Genomic DNA, 23973 nt, shown 5'->3' on the forward strand with positions numbered 1-23973 from the left:
GGTTTTTCTCATTTTTTTTCCCACAGGGGGGGATAGCATCCACATGTGTCTCGTTACAACATGAGCCCTGCTTATAGATCATGTACAAACGAAGACAAGTAACTATGAATGATTTGTGTGTGTGTGTGTGTGTGTGTGGGGGGGGGGGGTAGAATGACCAAGAGGATGGAGCAAACAGAGCCTTTTCCAAAGCACCCCCACCATCTGAGGCAGTGGTGGGGGCCCAAGTGTGATTAGTATCTGAGATCTATCGGGATTCTGCAAAGGTCACTGTGACTTATCGCTCTAAGAGTTCGCCCGTTTCGTCAGATTAAGAAATCTGCCGGCCGCCCTTAAAAGGGCCGCCTGATTAAGGTCCGGGATTAACCCCTCGCACCCTGTCTCCACGGATAAAACGGCATCTGGGAAACAGATGGGGTTCATCTGGCTCCTAGCTTAATCTAAGCCACAAGTTCCACAGAACCGGAATTTACTGGGGTGGGGGGGGGGGGGGGTCAGGGACGATATGAGGTAGGCACGAGTGCATGATAACGTTTGACAAGTATGATGTTCCACAGGTTTCAGGGAATGTGACTGTACATCTCAACTACGGGGGGGGGGGGGGGGGGAGAGGGGTGTTGCATGGGGGGGGCTCCGGTGTACTCAACAGTACGTTGGCTTACTTGCATTTCATTTATTCAGTATGCGCTTTTATCCAATGTTTTTTGAAAACGGCATCAGCCCCAGAAGCAATTAGGGTTTAGGGGCTTTGGCTCGGAGACCCAACAGTGACATCACTCTGCCGAGTCCAGGATTCGATCCAGCGACCTCCTAATCACAGGACCAGCACATCTGCTTTGACCAGGAATGGTTTAATGGAGACAGTACAATGGTTAAGAACAGGCTGTAAATGAGAAGTACGGTAGTATTACAAACTAAAACGAAAGAAGAAAAAAAAAAAAAAAAAAAAGACAGATTAAGTAAAAACATCAAAAAAAAACAGACCAGTTTCACTGATAACTGTAGGTTGTGACAGTATTATACTTGACAGTCTGACAAATACTCAGGAAAAATAGATTAACACAGGGTTAAGCCACAGGTTAAGAAACAAGCCAGCAACACCTTAAATAAGCGTCTGATAAATATGAATTTTACAAATTGCTATTAAAAAGTAATGAAACAGCACATTAACAGGACAGCTTTGAGTCATTAACATAAAAATAAGCTTTAAAGTGAATAGTGAAAGGAGCAAACCTCTGACAGAAGTGACAGAAATCAAAGTTACCTTAAATACCTGTAAAAATGCTCCTCCCCATTTCTCAGGGTTAGCCATTGCACTGTGCTGAATGAGACAATGACCCAATGGCTGCCCCCTCTCTGCCCACGGCACCGACCCCAGTGGTACCGGCCCATCGGGGAGCTTGATGCCTGGACAGTACCTAGATACCTACTGTTAAATTTTCCATTTATCATTGAAAACCGCAGGTTAAATCCAAAAAAAGGCAGCTACCCTAACCCACAGCGTGTAAAGGCTCCTTCACATGGCAGCTCTTTGTTCATACGACTCAGATTAGACAGTAACAGACAGTAAACAGGCCGTGACAGCCGGTATCATCAAGGTACCACGACTTCAGATTCATTCTGGCGACACCGGAAACACCGGAAGACACGGGGCTTCTGGACATTTTCCAAACGGCTTTTTCTGAAACAATTTCATAAAGAGACGGTAATCCAAGCGCCTGGGAAAGGAAGGGTGACGGTCGTGCGAAGCATCGGTTGAAATCTGCGACGTAAGGTGTGGGAACAGCGTAGAAATGGCCCCGTCTCCCCCTGTGGTCCCCGTCCGCCCCCCCGGAGGGGCCCTAGGCCTTCTCCAGATTCTTATAGTACTCCTTCAGCACCGCCCAGGCCTTGGGTGCCATGAATCCTTCCGGGGGGTCCTGGCCCTCACGGGCCATCCTGCGCATGCGGGTTCCTGAGATGAAATCGAAGTCCTCATGGCTGGGGGGGGGGGGGGGGGAGGAGATAAAAAAAAAAAAAAGGGCTGTGAGCAAACCGAACGAGACCCCACACCATTCTGATTCTGAGAGACCCAGAATGTACCGGGAGCAGAAAAGAGGGAGGGAGGCAGGGTACGTGTGTGCGGGCGTGAAACTGAGCATGGTCTCGGGTTTTTAGCCCAGGGGTGTGTTGACGCAATAGTACCAGAGCTTCAGGCGGACTGTGTCGCTCAGTCTGTTTACACACTTGCCACAAATCGCAAAAAAAAAAAAGGACATCACGGATTAACCGCCGGACTCCTGCGTCAGTGTCTGTCCGCTTCCGGAACGTCCTGGTGAGACGGGCGTATGTGCAGCCAACCCCCCCCCCCACCCCCAGGCACAGGCCCTCGTCCGTTAAATGAGAACCTCGTGTTACGCTTCTTACTTTAAACAGAGTGTCCGCAAATAAACCGTGGTGCAGTCTCAGATAAACAACGCTAATTAGTCGCTTAAGTTTGGATGCAAGAGTGCCAGCTGACATGGCAGGGCAGAGAGGCGGCTGCCTGACCACAGCGGAGCGGAAATGCAGGAAATACAGCGCTCTGCCAGCCAACAGGAACGGAAAAATCACAAAAACCCTATTTATTGGACAAATGCTTAAGAGAAACAGCTGAGAGGGGAAATTAAAATATGTGCTAATCAATACCGTACATAAAGCAAATTAAAGTAACCTTCAGGGTTGAAAAATATCACAAAGGATTTAATGGTCTGAGTAACAGAAAAGGAATGATTTCTGCAGAACTTTCACACAACTGTGGGGCTAAGGGATGTCTGTTGTTATCCAGGGGGGCCAGAGGCAGAGCGCGAGACGGGCAGAGGAAGGGACAGCGAGCGCGCGAGACGGGCAGAGGAAGGGACAGCGAGCGCGCGAGACGGGCAGAGGAAGGGACAGCGAGCGCGCGAGACGGGCAGAGGAAGGGACAGCGAGCGCGCGAGACGGGCAGAGGAAGGGACAGCGAGCGCGCGAGACGGGCAGAGGAAGGGACAGCGAGCGCGCGAGACGGGCAGAGGAAGGGACAGCGAGCGCGCGAGACGGGCAGAGGAAGGGACAGAGAGCGCGCGAGACGGGCAGAGGAAGGGACAGAGAGCGCGCGAGACGGGCAGAGGAAGGGACAGCGAGCGCGCGAGACGGGCAGAGGAAGGGACAGCGAGCGCGTGAGACGGGCAGAGGAAGGGACAGCGAGCGCGCGAGACGGGCAGCGGAAGGGACAGCGAGCGCGCGAGACGGGCAGCGGAAGGGACAGCGAGCGCGCGAGACGGGCAGAGAGCGGGCAGAGAGCGATCATGATCCACTGAGCAAGCTGAAAAACACCCTGCACTGTGTGAGCAGCAGAAAGTCTTTCAGAGGGATCCCTGCCAATCAGCCACCTGCACAAGGGGGAGAGAGAGTACTGGCACGGGACTGGAGCCCATGCTGGCTGCCCCCACCACCTTGCCAGCCAGTGAGATGGTACCAGCCCCCATGTGTAAACGTTTATCCGAGGGCTGTGTTCTCACACTTCTCCCACCTAGACAGGAGGAGGCTCAAAGGTACAAGAGCAGCACCCCTTCTGGGGACTCAAACCCAACGCGGTGCCACCGCTTCCATGAAACCCTCTGGCGCCACCGTATGGGAGAAATACGATGTGGATGCAGGGGCTGAACGTAATCAGTACAACCTCACCCCCCCCACCCCATCCCACCCCACCCCACACTAACATAAAAACTTGCTGAAACATATTCATAGGTCATAAAACACAAACAGGGGCACTTAATTTCATGGCTGCCACAGACAATGGGGGGGGGGGGGGGGGACTTACTTCTTGTGGTCATAGAAGTCCATGGCCCTCTTGGCCTTGTTGTAGGCAGCCACCTTGAAGGGTACGATCTCCAGGCTGATGAGCCCAGGGGCCATGGTGAGCACCTTAGCACCGTGGGTGGGGTCGTACAGGTCGCTGCCCGTCTCTGGATGAGGCATGCCAGCCGGGTCGCGGCCCACGATATAGAAGTTGGCGCCAGCTACCATGCGGGCCCGGCAATGCCACTGGACCTGCGTGGGACCGGTGAGGTCAAGCAAATACACGTCAACCCATCCAATTTATATTTTAGTCTATGGAGCAACTGGGGGTTTTTGCTTAGACCTTGGAATTTGATCCAACAACCTTCCTCGCATCATCCTAGCCTGGCACCGACACCCACGGGGCGTTCGTACCTCGGTCGGGCCAGCATACATCATGGGCGAGGGGAAGATGGCCACCACGGTGGAGGCGGGGTCCAGCACGCCCTCGTCCAGCACGGCGGCGTGCTGGCGCATGCGCCAGGCCAGTGGCACGTCGTCGTCCTTGGTCCAGCCGCCCAGCGGGTGCAGCAGCAGCACCGGCCGCCGGTAACCGCGCTCCACCAGCCGCCGCTGCGTGTCCCGCATCAGCAGCGCGTGCCCGTTGTGCACCGGGTTCCGCAGCTGGAACGCGAACACCGCATCTGGAGGAGGAGGGAGGCGGCGTTGCTATGGAGACTCAGCATTTCACTGGCCCCCCAGCCCTGCCTGCATCCAGCAAACCCCCGCAAAACACACCTGCATTCAACTGCTTAAACTTCTGCCGCAGCTCTGTGGGTGTGAGGCGGTACTGGTCCAGGCCGTCGTCCCAGTAGATCCGGTCCAAAACCTGGAGGTCCCCTCCAACCAGCCAATCCCCGCTCTCCATCACCATCTGGGAGGGGTCAGGTGAGGGGCACATCGATGTTAGCAGTAATGGAATAGTGATGTCACTGGCTCCACCCCTTTCTGCCAGCACAAGACAGAAGCTGTAATTAAACGGGACTGCAGTCAGCCCCCCCCAACCCCAAGAGTGCCCCCACCCCACCCCACCATCCCATCCACCAAAGGCAGAAGAACTGTGCCAAGGAAGCAAATTATTTTACAGGGTGATTTGGGGAAACTCATTAATATTCATGAGAGAAGCTAACTGATTGGCCTGATTGTGCTCCCGTCAACATGTGCTACCTGTTTTTTGCCGTCAAAAGTCAGGCGGATGGAGGTAAGATAAATTATGTAGAGTGGCGTGATTAGCGTGATTTTTTAGGCATTCTGTCTAAGGCTGAAGCCGAACGCAGTAAATTCCTAATTATAGGCTAATAGTATTTTGTAGCACGGTGTCCCAGGCAGCTAGCGATTAGCACAGGTGTCCCAGGCAGCTAGCGATTAGCACGGTGTCCCAGGCAGCTAGCGATTAGCACGGTGTCCCAGGCAGCTAGCGATTAGCACGGTGTCCCAGGCAGCTAGCGATTAGCACGGTGTCCCAGGCAGCTAGCGATTAGCACGGTGTCCCAGGCATTCTGTCCAAGGCATTCACTGGCCAATCAGGTTGCACTGTCATAAATATTAACGAGTCTTACCAAACTTACCTGTAAAACGAAAAATCCCCCAGGGACACATCAAAACATGTCGTCATGATGTCAGAATGATGTCAGCGTTTACCTTCACTAACCTATTGGCGGTGACCTATGACTTCTGCTTTCCTGAATGGGGGCCCTGCCAGGGACTCCGTCGGCAGGAAGAACAGAAAATTGCAACTTTATGCCCCTTATGAGCTGACAATGACTCATACTGCGCTCTCTGTTAGCTCAGCACGGTCCTCTGGTCCACCACCCCGCCTGCGGCCAGCAGGTGCTCGAACCCCAGTCCTCACACCACGCTGCCATTACTTAAGCTGCCATCGAGCATAATCGCTTCTCGCCCCGGCACCGTGTCTCCAGCGCCACACACAGAGCCAAACGCCTGACCTCAGGTGATAAATTAATCAGAGCTCCCGACATACGGAAATAACGTCGCAATTAGGCCTGCCGATTACTGTACTACCGCGGCGCTGTCCGCCCGGGCCGGGATCCACGCTGAGGCCTGAAGCCCGGTTGGCCTCCATCCCGGGACCGAGTGGTGTGGGATTGATCACGCGATGAGCGCCGGGATACGTCTGGAGGCGGAGAGCGGCTGGGCTTTTGGCGGAGGGGACCAATCGAGAAAGACCACGACCGCTCCATAAATCGATGAGGTTTTTGGGACAGAGGACCAGGCCAGCATGCACAAGCACACGATGGCGGTCCTATACACGGATCACGCAGGTCCCAGCTGGAGTGGAGGCCCCCTATCTCAGGTGTCATTCGGGGGGGGGGGGGGGGGGGTAATGGTTACCTTGATGTAGGGGTGCTCCTTGCAGGTGGTGCCCCACTGGCGAGCACAGCGCTCCTCTTTACGGTGTTCATAGAATTCGGGGTTGCGCAGGATGGCGACACGGCGCCCCCCGTAGGCTAAGGCGAAGGCCGTGCAGCCATCCAACCGCTCCCGGTCCTCGCCGGAGACAGGCAGCACCACGGGCACCGACAGGTTGATCACGCCACCTAGAGGCAGGGTGGGGTCGAACGTGAGGCATGACTCAAAGAGCATCATTCTTGGGAAATGCCAGACTCGCATGCAGCACAGGTCTGGGTTTAGGAAGCGTTGCATCCAAAAGGGGGCGCAACTGAGCTTCAGCCGGCACCTTAAATGACAGGCTGCCTGGCAGTTGGGGAGTCAGTATAGCAGGAGTCGGCGGGGCCAGCTGGCTGCAGAACGGCGGAGTTTGGGGGGGGGGGCAGTGTGGGTTGTGTTTTTGTTTTACCCTCTTCCTCTTGAGCTTCCTCTAGCGCCCCCGGTTATTTCCACTCTGACGATATTCAATGTGCATCCGTAACGCCATTATTACCGCTAATTGCTTCATGTCTCTCGGTAATTTGTTGCCAATGTTAAGTGCTGGGGGGCTAAAGTGCTGAAAAGTGCCCATCCCAAAAAATAAAAAATATTATTATTATTATTATTATTATTATTATTATTATTATTATTAATCATGATAATTGTGGCAATTGCGGGTTGCTGAGACAACTTGGGGCCCAGCACTTTCTTCCTAATAATACCCAACATGACCTCTGCAGATTGGGGGGAACAGCAGAATGTCGACTGGGGACCACTGAGTAACGGGGGGTAATGGTGGTGGGGGCGGCGGAGCATTCCTGCTTAATGCGGGGTGAAATTACTCTGCAGGCAAATGGATTTGCCCCGATTTGCAGCACTTTGGGGAAGTGGCGGTCGGGGGCAGGCGTTTCCGCAGGGCGCCTCGCCTCGCTCCCTCGGCGTGATTAATCCGGCATGGTGAGCCCCTAAGCCCCCCTATTTCAATACGACCCAGCCACACCCGCCCCCCCCCCCCTCTATTTTTTTAATCACAAAGTAACGGAGGCAGCTGGTTTCCATAACATGGAGATTTCGAGCAAAAACCTTGTGTGTCCTGACCTGTGCCAAAGTCAAATGGGACAGGAAAGTAGGGGGGCGGGAGGGGGCCTCTGACATGCGACCGTGTTGCACCTTATAAAAACAGGACGTGTTTAATGTTCATCTTGTATGAGAAAGAAAAAACAGCTAACTGCATCCTTAATGTAGGGTTTGGCAATAGGGATTAGGAAGGGTAATTTGAAATATCAGGAAAACTGATCTCGGGGGGTTTCACGACTGGAATTGGGGGGGGGGGGGTTACGGAATGCTTATCCATAGAAACACATACCTGCTGAAAGCAGTGCCCTTGTAGTATTAAAAAGTGTTTTTTTAATTATAAAATCCAATAAGGCAAAACCAGACCGAGCCATCCATCTTGTAAATGCTTATCCCAGTCAGGACCATGGGGGTGGGGGCACAGTCTATCCAAGGAATAGGCCTGGGGGACACCCTGGACGGGATGCCAGTCCGTCACAGGGCACGAGGCAGGGGGACACCCTGGACGGGATGCCAGTCCGTCACAGGGCACGAGGCAGGGGGACACCCTGGACGGGATGCCAGTCCATCACAGGGCACGAGGCAGGGGGACACCCTGGACGGGATGCCAGTCCGTCACAGGGCACGAGGCAGGGGGACACCCTGGACGGGATGCCAGTCCATCACAGGGTACGAGGCAGGGGGACACCCTGGATGGGATGCCAGTCCGTCACAGGGCACGAGGTAGGGGGACGCCCTGGATGGGATGCCAGTCCATTATAGGGTGGGGGCACACACGCACACAGCATGCAGTGGGATTACAGGTGACATGGAGAGAACATGCCAGCTCCACATAGGCAGGCAGCTCTGAAACCCCCAGCGCTGGAAGTGTGAAGCCCCTCAGCCACCATGCTGCCCTCAAAAGCAGACAGAATGGGGAAATAAAAGGTCACAAGAACCTTTAAACACAGAATACGAAGAAAAAACCTCTAAAACACAGTCCACAAGCTACTTTGATGTCTAATGTAAGCATAGATAAGCATCTCCCACACTTCCTGTGACTACACTTCATGTCACAATGTACCACTTCAAGCGGAGGTTAATTTCATCTTGAATTAGCTGGCCCAAAGACTCCCTCTAGTGGTCAAACATGAGCACTGGAACATTAAAGCAGTGACGTGCTTTATGAAAACCAGCTGCTATAGAACAGCCGATCAGTTCAAGGAAAATCAGCCCGAGTATTTAATAGCTCAGCAACTATTTCAGTGACTGCAGCCCATCTGACTGCACTAAAAGGCACAGAGCGCCACCTTCAGGAGACAGGGAGGATTCTTACCGTCCAGAAGGCAATCAAAATGGAGGCACTGCAGGTACTCCCGCTCCCGCATGAAGCCGTTCAGGGGGGTCGCCCAGCCCTCGGCCAGGACCTGCACCCACTGCATGTCGACCTGCGGCATGGGGCAACATTCAGGGCCGGAGCACAAGGCATCCTGCAAGACTCCCTATGCTCATGGTTTTAAATCCCGCCTTTAGCCCAGGGGTGGCGATCCTGTTCCAAGGAGGGCCGGTGCAGGTTTTTGGGATGACCTCTCAATCAGCCAATAACAGCGGGTGCCGAGGACTGGAGTTAAGAGGCGCTGATATATTATTGGCTGATTGAGAGGTCATCCCAAAAACCCGGACCACACTGGCTCTCCATGGCTCATGTTCTCCACCCCTGCTGCAAGTCAATAGTTTGACGTTCCCTTCTGTCAATATTCCTAACACCTTATGTTTCTTCATCACCTGTGTTTTTATGCTCTTGCCTAGTCCTTTAAAGCATTTCTTTCCTTTTGGTGACCCAGTACAGCACTTTGGTTAACAAGTGTGGTTTCAAAACGTGCTTTATAAATTAACATGACTTTACAGCAGATTCAGAGATACAGGTGGTCCCAGGCGGTAACTAGGACATACCTTGTTGATCTCCACAGCCGGTAGTGTCTCCGCATCCGCCTTGGCCAAGTCCAACTTGTTCTCAGGCACGTACAGCTCCTTCACCTCATAGGACGCATCCACTGGCACAATGTCCTACGCAGGATTAGGGGTGAGAGATTATTATCATGGAAACAGAAGTGTTTTGCTGTTTTTTTTTTTTGTTTTTTTTTTTTTACATACATATTTGTACTGCAAAGAAACTGAAAACAAACAGAAAAAACTATTTAAAAAAATAAACATAAAAATGCTAAATGCTAAGACTACCAATGGGCCCATCGGGTGACCATTATAAGCTATAAGCTAAGCCATCTCAGGCCGCCGTCAACATTTTGGTCAGGCACCACGACAGGACGCCGCATCATCACTCAACACTCCTTACCCTTTCCTGCAGGAGGTCAATGACCTGCTGTATGCACTCGTTCACGCTACAGGAGTCCGTCTTCAGCACCAGCTCCGGCGCCTCCGGCTTCTCATACTCGGAGTCTATCCCGGTGAAGCCTGCAGGAGACGGGGACAGTCACCAGGGGGCGCTCACCGGGCATCGCCCTGGGGCCTGCGCTTTATCTGACTGCCAGAACTGCGAGTACGTGACTGACTGATGAGCTCAGGCAGCCCATTGCGAGTGTTTGATGTGCCACAGCTGCTCGTGATAACAGGGTCCGGAAGGCTAACGTACACATATTTTAACTCGAAGCACAAAGTAATTATGCAAGAAATGCACTTCAAGTTTAGCAAGGATGTAAAAGATTAATCAACTGGCCATAGACTTGAGCACCTATTTGTTTATATTAAAATACAGGTACTGTAAACAACTTACAGTAGAGGGGTTACAATTCATGTGGGATCCCAGGGATTTGAACCCACAACCTTTGCAATGTTAGCGAAATGCTCTACTTTTTGAGATACAGCAGCATTATGATGTAGTATAGGGGTGTCAAACTCCAGTCATGGAGGGCCAGAGCCCTGAACATTTACGGTTTCCTCTCATTTAACACACCTGATTCAACTCTTTGCAACTCCTTGTGCTAATTACCACACAGCTCTTGAGCTGAATCATTTGCGGTGGAACAGGGAAAGAACTAAGCTACACAGGGCTCCCGCCCCCCAGGACCGGAGTTTGACAAGCCCTGATGTAGGAGATCTAGGTGCGCCGGTCGATTCACCCCTGATTTCCCCCGCTCGGGCTCTTTTGTACAGCCCCTTCACATCCCGCTGTTCGCACACGTCCAGAGGCGCGTCCACAAAAACCTCGAAGAAGGGCAGGCCGGTGGCCTCGTGAATCTTCCTGGCGTTGGCGCGGTCCTGTGAGGGCAGAACAAGGGTCTGACTTCAGAACGACGCCGCTCCCTCTACAATAACTCAGGAGAGGTTCAGAGCTCCATCGGCCTTGGCAGAAGGGCTCACCCGGCTGTAAGGGGAGATGAAGCTGGCGATACAGATTAGCCCAGCATCGGCGAACAGCCGCGCCACTTCAGCGATGCGCCGGATGTTCTCCTCGCGGTCCTCTGGGCTGAAGCCCAGGTTCTTGTTCAGGCCCTGCCGGATGTTGTCACCGTCCAGAGTGTAGCAGGGAATTCCATGGCACACGAGATACTCCTCCATAGCCATGCTCATGGTGGTCTTCCCAGCCCCAGACAACCCTGCAAAGGCCAGCGATGGGCAACACCAGCATCTTTATTACACCTATAAAAACACCACGTGACACGAGCGACTTCGCAAGCAGCTCATGGTACCAATTAAGTGTCCAGCGTATTGACTGCAGTTACCAAACAGAGCCAGAAACAATGTTTCAATGTTACTCTTTTTTTTTTTTCCCAATGTTCCTAGATGGTGAATGTGATAAGGAGATGACATAACCCACCCGTCAACCACACAGTGCATCCGCGGAAGCCGCCCCGGGTTCCCACCACCTGCCCACGCTTGTTCCTGCTTACGTGGTGAGCCTGGTACGTTACGTTTGTCGCTCGCTGCATCCCCTTCATTGACAGACACAATTGAAACCAAACAACCATCAGTTAACCAAAATCACGATCCATCACGTACCGTAAAACCTAAATAATTCAGCTACTTTTTAAAATAGTTTCTAAGCATCAACATTGAGGTTAATTAAAGACATTGAGGCAGAGTCATTAAAGGGAGATGCAAATTATTCGATCTTAAAATAAGTACAAAAATCCATCCGGGGCTCTGACACTCCCTATCAACAACATCATAACATTAAATACATGGCATTTTACCATAACTTGTAGCGGCCGGTAATGATGGCCAGATATTTGCTTTCTGGGTCAAAATAGAAAAGCTGCTTAAGGGAGAATCGAGTTAAAAGCAGCGAGCTCGCATGGAGAACCTTTAAACTTCTTTGTGCTCAGACTAAAACGCGTCTACAAATTTAGGAGGAAGTAACGGCTACTGTAATGTCTGGGTGTGATTAAGCTACACAAGAAGCCCCGTAATTATAAACTCACCCAGTTTTCTGGGGCGTTACTTAGCTTCGGCTTTTTGTGCGAGTTCCCAGCCGTCTCCATGTCTGTCCGAAAGAGAAACGTTAGCAGTACTGGCCACTTCTCGTTTTTACGCGAAACATTAAAAGAAAGGTGAGCAGCTTTACCCACAACGTTTTACCCTCCGGGGCCGCAGACAGGAATCACCACACGTATGGGTTTACGGACACATCACCGGAAATGACGCCATGCCGCCTTGTGGCGCGTCTCCATGACAACCCACGACGTGTCGTGAAAGAAACGAGCCCATACGGCTCGTGTTGCCATTGTTGGAAATGCGTTAAATATATAGGTGACACGACATGTACATTTCTAATGGTCTTTTAAGACCATTTGTAGCACTTGGAAAAGTTGGTCGTTATTTTTTTCAAATAACATATGAGGAATTTGTAACAGTCGTAACCACACCAGGTTTATTGTGTTTTTTTCCAGTCAATCGGGAGTCAGGAGCCAGGAGCCGCTCGTGAAGATCTTCAGGTTCAGTCTTTATTGCAGCAGCAAAGTTACAACCGAGGTTGGACACTCTGCAGAAGCGTGTCCATTGTTGGCTTACAGCCTTACATCGATTCTTATACGCTATTCTTATTTCTTAACAGTTATTCGTCACAGGGGATGTCCTAAGCATCATCTTTCCCTCGACCGTTCGCCAGTATTATGTTATTCTCTTTTGGGATTTTGGTATTCCCCGCCCCTGGATGATCACCCTAATCATTTCTTGAATTACTTAGTCACTCTGGAAAATATAACTGTGGCAATAAGCCTAGAATCTATGAGATTCAAGGACACTATGGTGGTAAGCAATAAGCTCAGAATCCAGGTGTTCCTGCAGTAATACGCCTAGATAGTTGATGTTTGCTACACACTACTTAGCTACAGAGTCTGTTATATTTTTTTACCCTTCAACATAGTGAATCAAGATTCAACAGAGTAAATTTGGGGTATGATAAGCCTTAGAACTAGTTATGGTGCAAACACATACTTATATGATCACGTAGCCAAATTGGCATCCATTCTCTAAAGGTTACAAGGTTACATTATCCTCTGCAGGTTACATCTTCGCAGTATTGTCCTAAGGATTATATTCTGTGCATACATTACATTAAGTATTATACAGTGTTACATTATATGTCATAGTTCATACATACATAAACTGGTATACATCAGTCAGAATGTTTAATGGTACATTATACTGGGGCTGATATTTCTAGCACAACACAGTACATAAGTAGCAATCTACTAATGTCTATCCAAAATAATTTATCAGATTACAGTCAGAAGTACTATGTCCAAATGAATTAATATTGCAGAGAACATTATATTAAATATGTGTTGTGCGCAAGTAACGTCTTTAAATCTTCGTTTAAATCCTGCAAGCAATCCTGCAATATTGTAATTTTGAGCGCACTCCAGCAACCTTTAGTTATAACCAAGCTAAAAAGTCATTCACTGTTTTATAGATAGGCCTACGATTAGGCTAATATTATGAAGTACTTCAGCATTATACCATTTAAAGTTCAAAGATTCACGCCATAATGTATATAGGCAGAATTCGCACAGATAGTATCAAAACATTAGTGTTTCATTGTGATGTTAAAATTATAGTCACCCCGACATGGGTATATATACTCCAATATTGGTTCATTAAATTAATTAAATGATCACATTTCAAATTACCGTTAAATTGCATATCGCTCCGGGTGAAAACGTTAAAGTTAAAAAGGTCATCGCTCAGAATTTAATTCCTATATATGAACAATCTTCGTGTAGTTCACGTTAAGTTTGTGATGTATACAGATTTAGGATCAAAGAAGCCGCATGGTGATATTTTTAAATTTAAGCCCTTACCACTAAGTGAAATTACAGCTTTTTCTAGGACTTTTATATACCAGGAGAACTTTTAAAAGTAACCATGCCGTAGGCCTATATGGCCATAATATGACATTAGGGTATTATTTTGTCTTAATTGACTGTTTTTATTAAGCGATCAGCACGGTAATGTCTTGTGGTCTGTACAGACTACGCTGTTAAAACAGTACATAAAATAATGTTGAGATGTACGCTTAAAACATTTAAATTATCTTTAGATCGATTTTACCTTGCGCGTCAAATCACTTCAGCAAAATTGCGGTAGGTCTGAACACTGACGCCAATCGTACTTTAAATATCTATATCTTAAGTACCTACAAAAAATCTTATTAATGCTGTATCACAGACACGCCCGAAGCCACTGTGCATTTTGTTTATTTTTACGAATCCATAAAGTAATCGGACAAAGTCCAAAAAGTCACCAAACAAGGAATGGTGAACTTCAAGTTCCCCGTACGCTCGAGGTTCTTTTTGCTGCGCGTTTCCTCCAGGCAGCCGATCCGCTGCAGGTCTGCGCGTTTGGAGACGCGCTGATGTCAAGCATCTGGGAGGAGCGCCGCTTCGCTTTTTCTTCATGGCAGCACCGGGAGCTTCATTTCGAGCCTGAACGCTGAAGGTGTCCGCATCTGACCGCTTTCTTTCTCAGGGATCTCAGGTACGCTGACACTTTACATGAACTTGTGTGAATCCAGCCTTTGATGCGCTCGTTTACAGCAGCTGTTTTTTCATACGTGTACAGTGGAAAGCTATAATCTAAGTTCAAAATACACGATCGTTTCTTGTCCACGTTTTATTTTTATTTTTTTTATAAAAATCATGCATACATCGACCGGGAGATTTGCGTCCCTCTCGTGTGATTGCTAGTATATGGGTTCTGAAGCTGTATTTAGTTACGCTTCTCTTTGTTTTTTGCTATAAGTGTGAAGGTTTCACATTCGTTTGAAATATTTGGGCTACCTGCAGTTTTGTCTTAGTTTGACTTGAGTGAGACGCCTACATTGGTTATTACGCGCAAACTGCGTACCAGTTACTCTGTTGCATTTCTGCATATACTGAACATCAGTAAGTTTGACGGCTTTTTTTGACTGGAAAATTGCGCTACGCAGGTCGACGTTTTTACTTCGTATACTAATCTACATCCAACCACGAGTACAGTGTAGCCCATAAGCTGGAGCACTATAAAAAGAGAGAATTTTAAAAATACTAACAATACTGGGCGAGTATTTCTTGGTTTATGTGAATGACAGAGGTCTTCTCGTGTTAGCATATGAACTCCACATAGACTAGGAGCTTTGTAATATTGTATACAGATTAATTTTAGGCAGCTGGATGCGTCGATAGATAAGTAACTGCTGCTTGGAAAGCATGAGGTGCCAATTAAAGTGCTCTTGATGATTTAAATTCTTACTTGTATCTATCCTTTTCAAGAACTGCTATTCCAGAGAGAAACCTCCTGGATGGTGCCACTGTGGCACTTTAGAGCCTGTCAGCATGTCTTGGAAACTAAACAGTGAAGTCACATGAGCATGCAGCATGTTTGTGTGTGATTCAAACCCATGACTGTGGAAATGTAAAATGACCCAGTTAGCTACCAAGAGAGCCACGTTCACTTGCCTGAAATCCTTAATTACTATCACGCTTTAATGTGAAAGGGTTCTGTTCTCTCAGAAATATCTATTTAAAAATGCTGGGATCTTCACTGTGACTGGATCTGCTTGGGAAAACATTTCCTGAAATATCAAAAATTCTGAAAATGTAGAAATCACTTTATTTTCCCAGAGGAAAGTCATGAGGCTAGGGATGGAAGCTTTGTATCACCGCGCTTTTATTTTTAGACTGTGGTGAAAAACTGTGGGGTTTCTGGGACGTTCTTCAAAAGTAAATCTGGAGAGCCACGCTCTGGGCAGGGACGCACCCGCCCTGCCCTGTAATATACCAGCTGTGGGTCTTCCCACAGCATAGAGGCTGCTGTCCTGCCCCTGGGACGCTGGGGTAAAGAGAGACAGCTTCACACATACCTTTTCAGTCACGGCAGGGAGACGCCAGCTATCCCATAAGTCTCCAGGAGCATGGCCCCTGAAGGTATTTGCTGTATAGCGGCACACCTTCCCGAATTGCTAACCCGTAATTGGGGTCTCCGTTGGTGAAAGGAAACGTTTGCTACCATTTTTTCCTGCTAGATTCTGAGAATCAAGCTATGTAGAATATAATGCTCCATTCTGTGTTACTTATTAACCTGCGCCAGAAGTGTGGCAACTCAAATAAAAACCTGCCACACTCACTCTGAAGTTCAGGTTTAGGATTTATGTCTGAGCAATGAGCAGTATTATACAATCAGCCATAAAAATATAATTCACATACATCCATTTCCTCTGTTTAATCTTGGTTTAATTTAATTAGCAGATGCTTTTTTGGATGAAGCCAGGTTAGCCAGTCCTTGGGGAAGTTGGGGGTTAAGGGTCTTGATTATAAGTGCAATGGTGAAGTCTTGGGATTTGACCCAACAACCTTCTGATTTCAGCATTCTAGCACAGCACCCCCATTGCAGAGCTTAAATCATGCTTTTGAATCACACTTGCTATATCTATACAAGCAAGCAATGACTTGCCAAGAGAGGGCCTCAGTGATCACTGGCTCTCATACGGTTGAGTTGTTGATGCATTATTGGTAGGGATGTTGGTGGTGCAGACAGCCATTGCACTGTTAAATCCCAGGGGGGAAATGACCAGGAAAGATCCCATCTCTTAAAAACCACAGTGGGCTGAAGCACATACCACAAAGATATCATCTAAACTAGAGCAGAAGCTGAGCAGCAGCGAGGCAAACATTACACGCAGAAGGCGAGAATCCCAGCATCCAACAGGGACCTCGAATGGGGGAATATGTATTCAGATAAGTAATGAAGGAAGCGGTTTGTCAAGGTCCAGAAACTCTACACCGCTGAGTGCCTGGATCCAGCGGTAAGGCGATCGGGCTTTTCCATAATGGTCCATTTTCCTGGCCCCTAAGACCAACCTCTGCATTAAATGCTATGTTAATGCGCCGCGATGCGTCCAGAGCCCGCCATTCTCACCCCATGATGCAGACCTTATTTCCAGTTGCAGTGGGTGGCTTCCAAGTAGACCGTGGCCCAACCAAACCCAGTGGTATAGCTGATGTTATCAGATATAGTTTGAATAGCACAGAGATGAACCTGGTCAAGAGCATGCATGTTCCACTTCATTCAAAATAGCTCAAGCTGCACCAGCCCTTCCTTCTTATTCTTGTAAAACGGCTCCTGTATGAGCCAAAATCTCCACACCACCCTGACTGTGCCGATGGCCTTGCAGCCTTCTGAGAACATTCAGCTGGCTTCCATTTTGAATCACCCCTTCAAACTTTATTTAAACCCCATAAACAGAGAACAGGCTCCAACACTGGGATCCTAATGGATTGGCTGGCTTCTGCTGCCGACTAGCTATTTTTTTGACCTTGTTTCTTTGAAGTCATATTTGAACACAGGATGCAGAAAATCGCCGGACTGCGGGGTACCGTGTCATTACGCTAAAGTATGAATTGGTACGTCTACACCCTTGCACGCCTTCAGAAAAATATAGCCTTGTGTTCAGACCAGACGGGTGGTGGCACTTGTAATAACAAGATTAGCTCCAAGGCAGCCGGATTACTTGTACATTACTTTATTTGTTGCCATATGGGACAGAAAAACTAGAACCACTTCAAGTACTACCTCATGGATTTGGAAGATGAATAACAACAGTGAAGTTACCCACCATACGCCTGATTATTAATTGTTCAGGATGTAAAGCTGGCCTTTTTCCCCCTAACACAACAATAAACTTTGGCCATCGTAGACTCTCATTTTCTTCTTAGTTGTCTCTGTTAGATCTCAAACGTCTGCTTGGATGTTTACTCTGCTCACCCACCCTGTTATACAAGTAGGCCCCCTCTCCAGCAGCTTCAGAGTGACAGGGTTTGAAATCCAGATTTGTTTTCTGAAATGAAATGTCATGTTAAACAGTAGTCAGACTAGCTATGGCCCATACTTATGTTGAATGTTGTTATCGTGGTCAACGCTGACGACAGGTAGGATACATGTAGGTGGGGCCAAAATTAAAACGGAGACGCAAAGACAGGTACGCGTCCTTCTTTTGATTGTCATCAGCAGATGACAACATCAATTCTAGGAAGAAATAACTTTTTTTTTTTTCTTTATGTTTCTGATCTGCATCTGATTAGCCAGATCTATGTGTGAACCACGCCCAAGCTGACCAAGTTTTTTTCCGCACGGCAAGATGCACGGTGCTTTAGGAACACGCCTGTTCACATGGTTCACTGCTACCCAAGATTCTGTCCAAATACACCATCACCTGTCTCTCACTCCAGGTAATAAACCATGTGATTTCATAGTCAAATTGGACATGGTGACTCTACAGTAAGTAGAATAGCTGTATATTCCCCTAATCTAGTTGTAAAAATATCTCAAGGACTAAGCAGAGTCAAATCTAGTGAGTCCAGCACACAAGTTTAAAAAAAAAAAAAAAAAAAAAGGACCTGTTTCCTGTGTTTTTGTCAAATTCTATACAAGGGATTTGAAAGGGTTAAAAATCAGGTATTGCACTCCCCACGTGGGACTGATGAATATGAGATGAAGTTGGGAAGAGCACAATTGGCACCGTGCACTAGTGTACCGGGCGTGAATCCAGGCTACTGTGAAAGACATGCCCAGCAGGAAGGCGTGCCCTAAACCGTACGGCTGAATGTGGGGCAGGTAACCACAACAGGTCGGCGCGTCTCTCTGCCTCCTGGCAAACACACACTTGACCCTGTGTCTACGTCCCCGTTCTACTTCGTAGAGGTAACTTTGAGCTTCAGGGTAGCGTTAAAAATGAGTTGTGGTCCAATCAGCTGCCGTAGAGGACGCAAATAGGAGCCGCAGCATTTCAGGCAGGAGGGGTCGGCCATTTCTCTGGCTGGTAATGAGCTTGCTCTACAGGCCTATGGTAATTTAATAGGTGCTTATTAGTTTAGTGTGCGGAAGGCTTTCTGGAAGAATGGGAAGATACGTGGATGACTCATAACTTCAAATGGGCCAGATCTATTCCCCGGTGGAACTAAACAGGATGGGGACTCGTCTGACATTATTCAGCAAGCAGACATACTAGGATCTACTTTCCTAGTCTTCTCCACAGATGTTGACATCCGAAGGTCAGGTTGAAATACCATGTCCAGCGTCCTCTTTACCAGGGACTTGTTGAGCAAGTCAATCTAAATAGTCGGCATTTTAGATGGATTTATTGTATATTGTACATTTTCCAGGGTGGCCCGGTGGTGCAGTTGCCTCACACCTCTGGGACCTGGGCTTGCGTCTCCATCAGGATTCCATGCGTGTGGAGTTTGCATGTTCTCCCCGTGTTGTTGTGGGGTTTCCTCCGGGTACTTAGTTTTCCCTGCACAGTCCAAAAAACATGCTGAAGCTATTTGGAGTTCCCAAATGGTGCATGTGTGAGTGAATGAGTGTGATTGTGTTCCTGCAATGGGTTGGCGTCCCATCCTGCGCTGTTTCATGCTTTGCGCCCATAGTCTCCAGGACCCCCCAGCAACACTGAATAGGACGAGCGGTATCATATAATGGATGGATGGATTTTGCTTCACTCCTTCAAAGTAGATGTCCAAATTTGTCCCAAATCTCCTACTATGGCACTAAAACACATTGTCACTCTGCTTTCTGCAGGCTTCCAGATTCTTCCAGATCCCATAGGTGCGCTGGAAGGCCTCATGCTGTCTCAACAGCCCCAGGGGGAAGGTGAAGGGGTGATGGCCCACCCGGATGAAGGTGCTGATGACTCTTCCGGCCTCACCCTGTCTCCGCCGAGCGGGGACCTCAATTCTCGCTCGGGGATCAGCCAACACCGCGACTATGTCAAGATCTCCGTCCCTGGTGGAAGGCGCGATCCGCTTCCCATGGAGTGGTGGAAGACGGCAATAGCTTTCATCTACGCTGCTTTCAACCTTATCTTGACCACGGTTGTGATCACGGTGGTCCATGAGCGTGTCCCAGCTAAGGAGAACAGCCCGCCACTGCCTGACAAGTTCTTCGACTACATCGACCGTGTCAAGTGGGCCTTCTCCGTGACGGAGATCAATGGCATGATCCTCGTGGGCATCTGGGGCATACAGTGGATCTTCCTCAAATACAAGTGAGCACCGTTCTCCTTTTGCAAGTAACACCTTCAATAGCGCCCTCATTTGTCCAGTTACATTCTATGTTCTGCATTTTTGCCCCACTTTAGTCGCCCCAAGTTGATTCTGCATGCACCGTACAAGCCAGAAACACCTTCCAATCACATGACAACAAGCAGAATAATGAAACCTGATTGGGCCTTCTGTGACCTGTGACCCTGGCTATATCCTAATTGTCCATCACCACCCACATTGCAGGTCCATTGCTGGGAGGAGATACTTCTTCCTGATTGGAACGTTGTACCTCTACCGCTGTGTCACCATGTACATAACTACGCTGCCTGTGCCCGGGATGCACATGACATGCGCACCCAAGGTAAGCCGGATAACCAGGCCCAGCCAGGCCCTGTTCGGCTACATGCCCCGCCCCCGTCAACCCAAGGATGCGAATGTTCCTTATCCGCAATTATTCCAGCTGGGGAACAGAATTTTTGAAGCCATTTTTTCTGCCACTATAGCTTTGTTTAAAGGCCGCTTGTGACTGAGATGCCATACTCTACCACGGGGATCTCCAACCCCGGTCCTGGAGAGCTACTGTCCAGTAGGTTTTCTATCCTACTTGGCTTCTGATGAACCACACCTGTTGTTTACCTGAGTACAGGTGTGGCTCATCAGAAGCCAGGTATGATAGAAAACCTACTGGACAGTAGCTCTCAGGACCGGCGTTGGAGACCCCTGCTCTACCATGACTCGTTTTTTTTTGTCAACTGCATTTTCATCACGTCCTTCCGCAGTCGTGAATGTGATCACGTGATCAGCTACCATGTTGTTGATCTTCTATGCTTGTTTGGCCCAATACTTCGTAGCCAACGGTAACCTTAATTGCCTCAGCAATGATGAGCCGGTGCAAGTCTGTATTGTGTGATGCGCTGATATTAGTGTTATTGGTGCCAGAGCAGGGCCCGCTGACTTCTGGGCTGGTGTATTGCAGCTATATGGGGACTCCAAAGCCAAGGTACATCGGGTCCTGCAGCTCATCTCCGGAGGAGGCTTGTCCATCACGGGCTCGCACCTCATGTGCGGGGACTTCTTGTACAGCGGCCACACAGTCATGCTCACGCTCACCTACCTCTTCATCAAGGAGTGTAAGTGGGGCCGTGCAGCTCGTTAGCCGTTAGCGCTTACCATCCACTAGCCTGAAGACTAAGACGCTAACTGCCACCGCTCTTACCGTCTACCCAGATTCCCCGCGCTCCTTCTGGTGGTACCACCTGATGTGTTGGCTGCTGAGTGCCGTGGGCGTGGTCTGCATCTTGGTAGCGCATGAGCACTACAGTGTGGATGTGGTTGTGGCCTACTTCATCACTTCCCGCCTCTTCTGGTGGTACCACACCATGGCCAATCTGCAGGTGAGTCAGCCGTGCCTAGACGTCGCCCATCGGGTCTTTACTGCGGTGGTCTCCATAGGCAACCATTACCCACACAGTTTGATTTAAGGAAAATTCAGGGGGGAGGGATTTCTCCACCACTGCAGTTCTACAATTATCATTACTTGATCTTGAAATTCAACAGGCATTGTAGACTTTTTCATTGGCTTTTATCGAAAATTGAAGTCATTAGGGAAGCGTATGTCGGCCGATCAACTTTCAAAATAATTTGTTATAGTGAAATCATTCCATGTTCCCTTTTAAATAACACAGCAACTCCATTTTGATCAATTTCAGAGTATGTTTCCTTTTTCTAAGTTTCAGAAGCCTGTGTGATATGGTTATAAATAAATGTATCACATTTATCTGCTGGAAAGTGATGTGGCCCAGTTTACTACATAGTCCTTGACCAGTCGAAACAAGCATCCTCTTCTCACAAATGCCATCGATAAACGTCTGAGGGATTTTTGCCCATGGTGAGTTTCGGAATGGGACGATCCCCCAGTGCCCCTAAGTCTGGTGCAGCTCCCAGTCGCTCTCTGCTGTGGTGTGCATGTGGCTGGGTGGCAGTGTGGGAAAACTCAACATAGCAGCCACAGCATGTAAACAGAAAGCTGACTGCTCGTCTATTTTTTTTGGTGTATTTATTCACCCTTATCCGTGGCAACTTGACAATTCAGGCTGTTCACCAGCACTGCTAGCTACCACACGACATCAACTCCACCCAATATCGCCACCTTGTGGGGATCTGTTTTAAAGCACTGATGTTGTAAACAAATTAATACAATGCTATGAGTGGTTTAAAATAAAGCATTGACGTCCTATGATTATTCTCTGGTAACATATGCAGAAGCTATTCACAAAATACGCAAAAAAAAAAAAAAAAGTTGAGTACCTTGTGACTGATTACTTAGTTGAAACGTCACTTTGCTACTCTGCAGTCAAAGAGGAGTCCCTTCCTATTTGTTTGGTACCCTTTCTCATGTCGCCCTCTGCTGGTGGTCTGAAAACACTACGTCTAGTTTCTTCAGAAAAACGGCAATAGTGATGCTGCTTGACACCCCCACTCTAGGAAAGTTTCCTGATCATGTTAAGCCCCATCTCACCTTGGCACGCTGTCAAATAAATCCCACCATCTTGTGTTTTTCAGCCCTTAATATATCCTGACTTATCAGACCGGCACGAAATTTGATTATGTTTTTATTTCCACTCGAATGTCCACTCTGTGTCTGGAAGCCAAATGGAGGCTTGTTTACCAGCATGTCTGATCTGGGCCTCCAGAGAGGCCATCAGCGTGAGCAAGCGTTCGGAAAATTCCAGGTTCCGTTCACCGGTTTGTTTTTCCTGCGCCTTCTCCTCCGCAGATACTGAAATGCTCGCCCAACAACTACCTCACGCACACATGGTGGAACCCCATCTTCAACTTCTTCGAGAGGAACGTGCAGACCGAGGTCCCGAGCACCTTCTGCTGGCCCGTCTGCTGTCCCCCCGCCTGCTTCAAGAACACCTGCAAGAAGTATTCCAAGGTGCAGAGCACGAGAGAGGAGTAGACCTCTTTGGGAACTGCGTGATTGGCGGTCAGCTGCACTGAAAGTCCCACCAGGAAATACAGTCATGCCAAAGTCTGAGATGAAGTGCCTCTTGTGTATAACACACAAAATTAAAGTATTCCAGCTCTGTTCTATTTATATTCAAAATAAGAAGTATTGATAAGTATTATGTTAATGTATGTATTGTATGTTTCGTCTTGATCACATGGCCTTAACGTTGCTATGGCTACAATGCTTGTTAAAGCTGTTTACGGGGACCTGCTGCCCTTGGCTTGGGACAGTGTGGACAGGTCAGGGAAAGAGGATTTGTTTAATATGGGATTTTTATACTGCAAGTTGAGGGGTAAGGCATGGGCAGCTGGATAATATGTTCTGTTACTGTAATCTTTCAGGTTGTACCAGAAGTGTTATGTTTTTTTTGCCTTTAAAAAGTCTTAAGTCCGTAATCTATAGCAGCATCTCCCAATCCCAGTCCTTATGGACCCCTAGACTGTCCGGGAACTGGGAGGGAGAAAATGTGGGCTGTCTTGGAGGGAGCAAAAATGTGGACTGTCTGGGGGTTTCTGAGGATCGGATTGTGAGACGCTGATCGATTGGTTAGTATCTCCTTGTTTAGAAACCTGAAAATGGATTTTGATGCCAGTTCCAACAAAAAAATGCTGCTGCTGTTGCACAGAAAAATCCCTGAAGCAAAGGTGCTTGTTTGTTTTTTTGTTTGTTTTAATATGCAGTTTCTTCAGTTTCTGTGAGTTCAAGTGCCTTTTTTACAGCCAGTTTTTACACAGAATATGTATTAGAATGATTTTCAGTTCAACTGAGTTTTTCATGTTTCTTGGCAAAGGAAATTAGCAAATTTATACACGGTACTGTAGCATTTGAAGCCAATTCTTATGACCTTTAATGTGATACTACAATGGAAACGCACCATGTCAAAAAAGTATTCGTTTTATCGAAAAAACTGAAATAAAGTTTTTGCTATTGTTATGAAGCATGATTTATATTTCAGTTGTTAAAATTAATATGAATGTCTACTAAATACGTCTGTCTTTTTCTTACTGCTCTAAACTCAACGAATTCTAGATTTATTTTAAACTGTCATTTACATGTATTCTTTTTACAAAATATTGTGATTTTAATAGCAATCACACGATCTCATCGCCGTGCACATTCGTGATTGTTATGATGCAGCCATTTAAT

The 23973-nt window shown here is 48.1% G+C and overlaps 2 protein-coding genes across 10 annotated transcripts; one reads left to right on the forward strand and one right to left on the reverse strand.

Moving 5' to 3' along the window:
• Positions 1–830: 830 nt before the first annotated feature.
• papss1 (3'-phosphoadenosine 5'-phosphosulfate synthase 1) lies at positions 831–11992 on the reverse strand. Of its 2 annotated transcripts, none has more exons than XM_072707660.1 (13): positions 11865–11992; positions 11718–11779; positions 11114–11228; positions 10657–10892; positions 10416–10554; positions 9632–9750; positions 9232–9345; positions 8615–8726; positions 6190–6395; positions 4576–4711; positions 4213–4481; positions 3821–4050; positions 831–1980 (listed from the first exon to the last, which is right to left on the reverse strand). In XM_072707660.1, the coding sequence occupies exons 2-13, from the start codon at positions 11775–11777 to the stop codon at positions 1842–1844; spliced, it is 1875 nt and encodes a 624-aa protein (XP_072563761.1). In that variant the 5' UTR covers positions 11778–11779; positions 11865–11992; the 3' UTR covers positions 831–1841. The 2 variants fall into 2 exon arrangements, with proteins under 2 accessions (XP_072563761.1, XP_072563760.1); XM_072707659.1 differs by having other exon boundaries at positions 11861–11992.
• Positions 11974–23764, forward strand: sgms2a (sphingomyelin synthase 2a). Of its 8 annotated transcripts, none has more exons than XM_023799310.2 (8): positions 11983–12045; positions 12186–12267; positions 14111–14274; positions 19351–19816; positions 20058–20175; positions 20791–20944; positions 21042–21208; positions 22591–23764. In XM_023799310.2, exons 4-8 carry the CDS (start codon positions 19395–19397, stop codon positions 22774–22776), a joined length of 1047 nt encoding a protein of 348 aa, XP_023655078.1. In that variant the 5' UTR covers positions 11983–12045; positions 12186–12267; positions 14111–14274; positions 19351–19394; the 3' UTR covers positions 22777–23764. The 8 variants fall into 8 exon arrangements, with proteins under 8 accessions (XP_023655076.1, XP_023655078.1, XP_023655084.1 ...); XM_023799316.2 differs by having other exon boundaries at positions 11985–12045; positions 12186–12230; XM_023799312.2 differs by having other exon boundaries at positions 11992–12045; positions 12350–14274.
• The last annotated feature ends 209 nt before the right edge of the window (positions 23765–23973 follow it).

Source organism: Paramormyrops kingsleyae, chromosome 25 (assembly GCF_048594095.1).
Source record: "Paramormyrops kingsleyae isolate MSU_618 chromosome 25, PKINGS_0.4, whole genome shotgun sequence".
In the NCBI taxonomy this organism is placed as follows: Eukaryota; Metazoa; Chordata; class Actinopteri; order Osteoglossiformes; family Mormyridae; genus Paramormyrops; species Paramormyrops kingsleyae.

Coding starts and splice junctions, on each gene's coding strand:
- papss1 (XM_072707660.1), bottom strand. CDS start 11,777: ATGGAGACGGCTGGGAACTCGCACAAAAAGCCGAAGCTAAGTAACGCC. Junction 9,346..9,631: donor TTGACCTCCTGCAGGAAAGG/GTAAGGAGTGTT, acceptor AATCCTGCGTAG/GACATTGTGCCAGTGGATGC. Junction 6,396..8,614: donor TTTTGATTGCCTTCTGGACG/GTAAGAATCCTC, acceptor CCCTGCCTCTAG/GTGGCGTGATCAACCTGTCG.
- sgms2a (XM_023799308.2), top strand. CDS start 19,395: ATGCTGTCTCAACAGCCCCAGGGGGAAGGTGAAGGGGTGATGGCCCAC. Junction 19,817..20,057: donor TGGATCTTCCTCAAATACAA/GTGAGCACCGTT, acceptor CCCACATTGCAG/GTCCATTGCTGGGAGGAGAT. Junction 20,945..21,041: donor CTACCTCTTCATCAAGGAGT/GTAAGTGGGGCC, acceptor CCGTCTACCCAG/ATTCCCCGCGCTCCTTCTGG.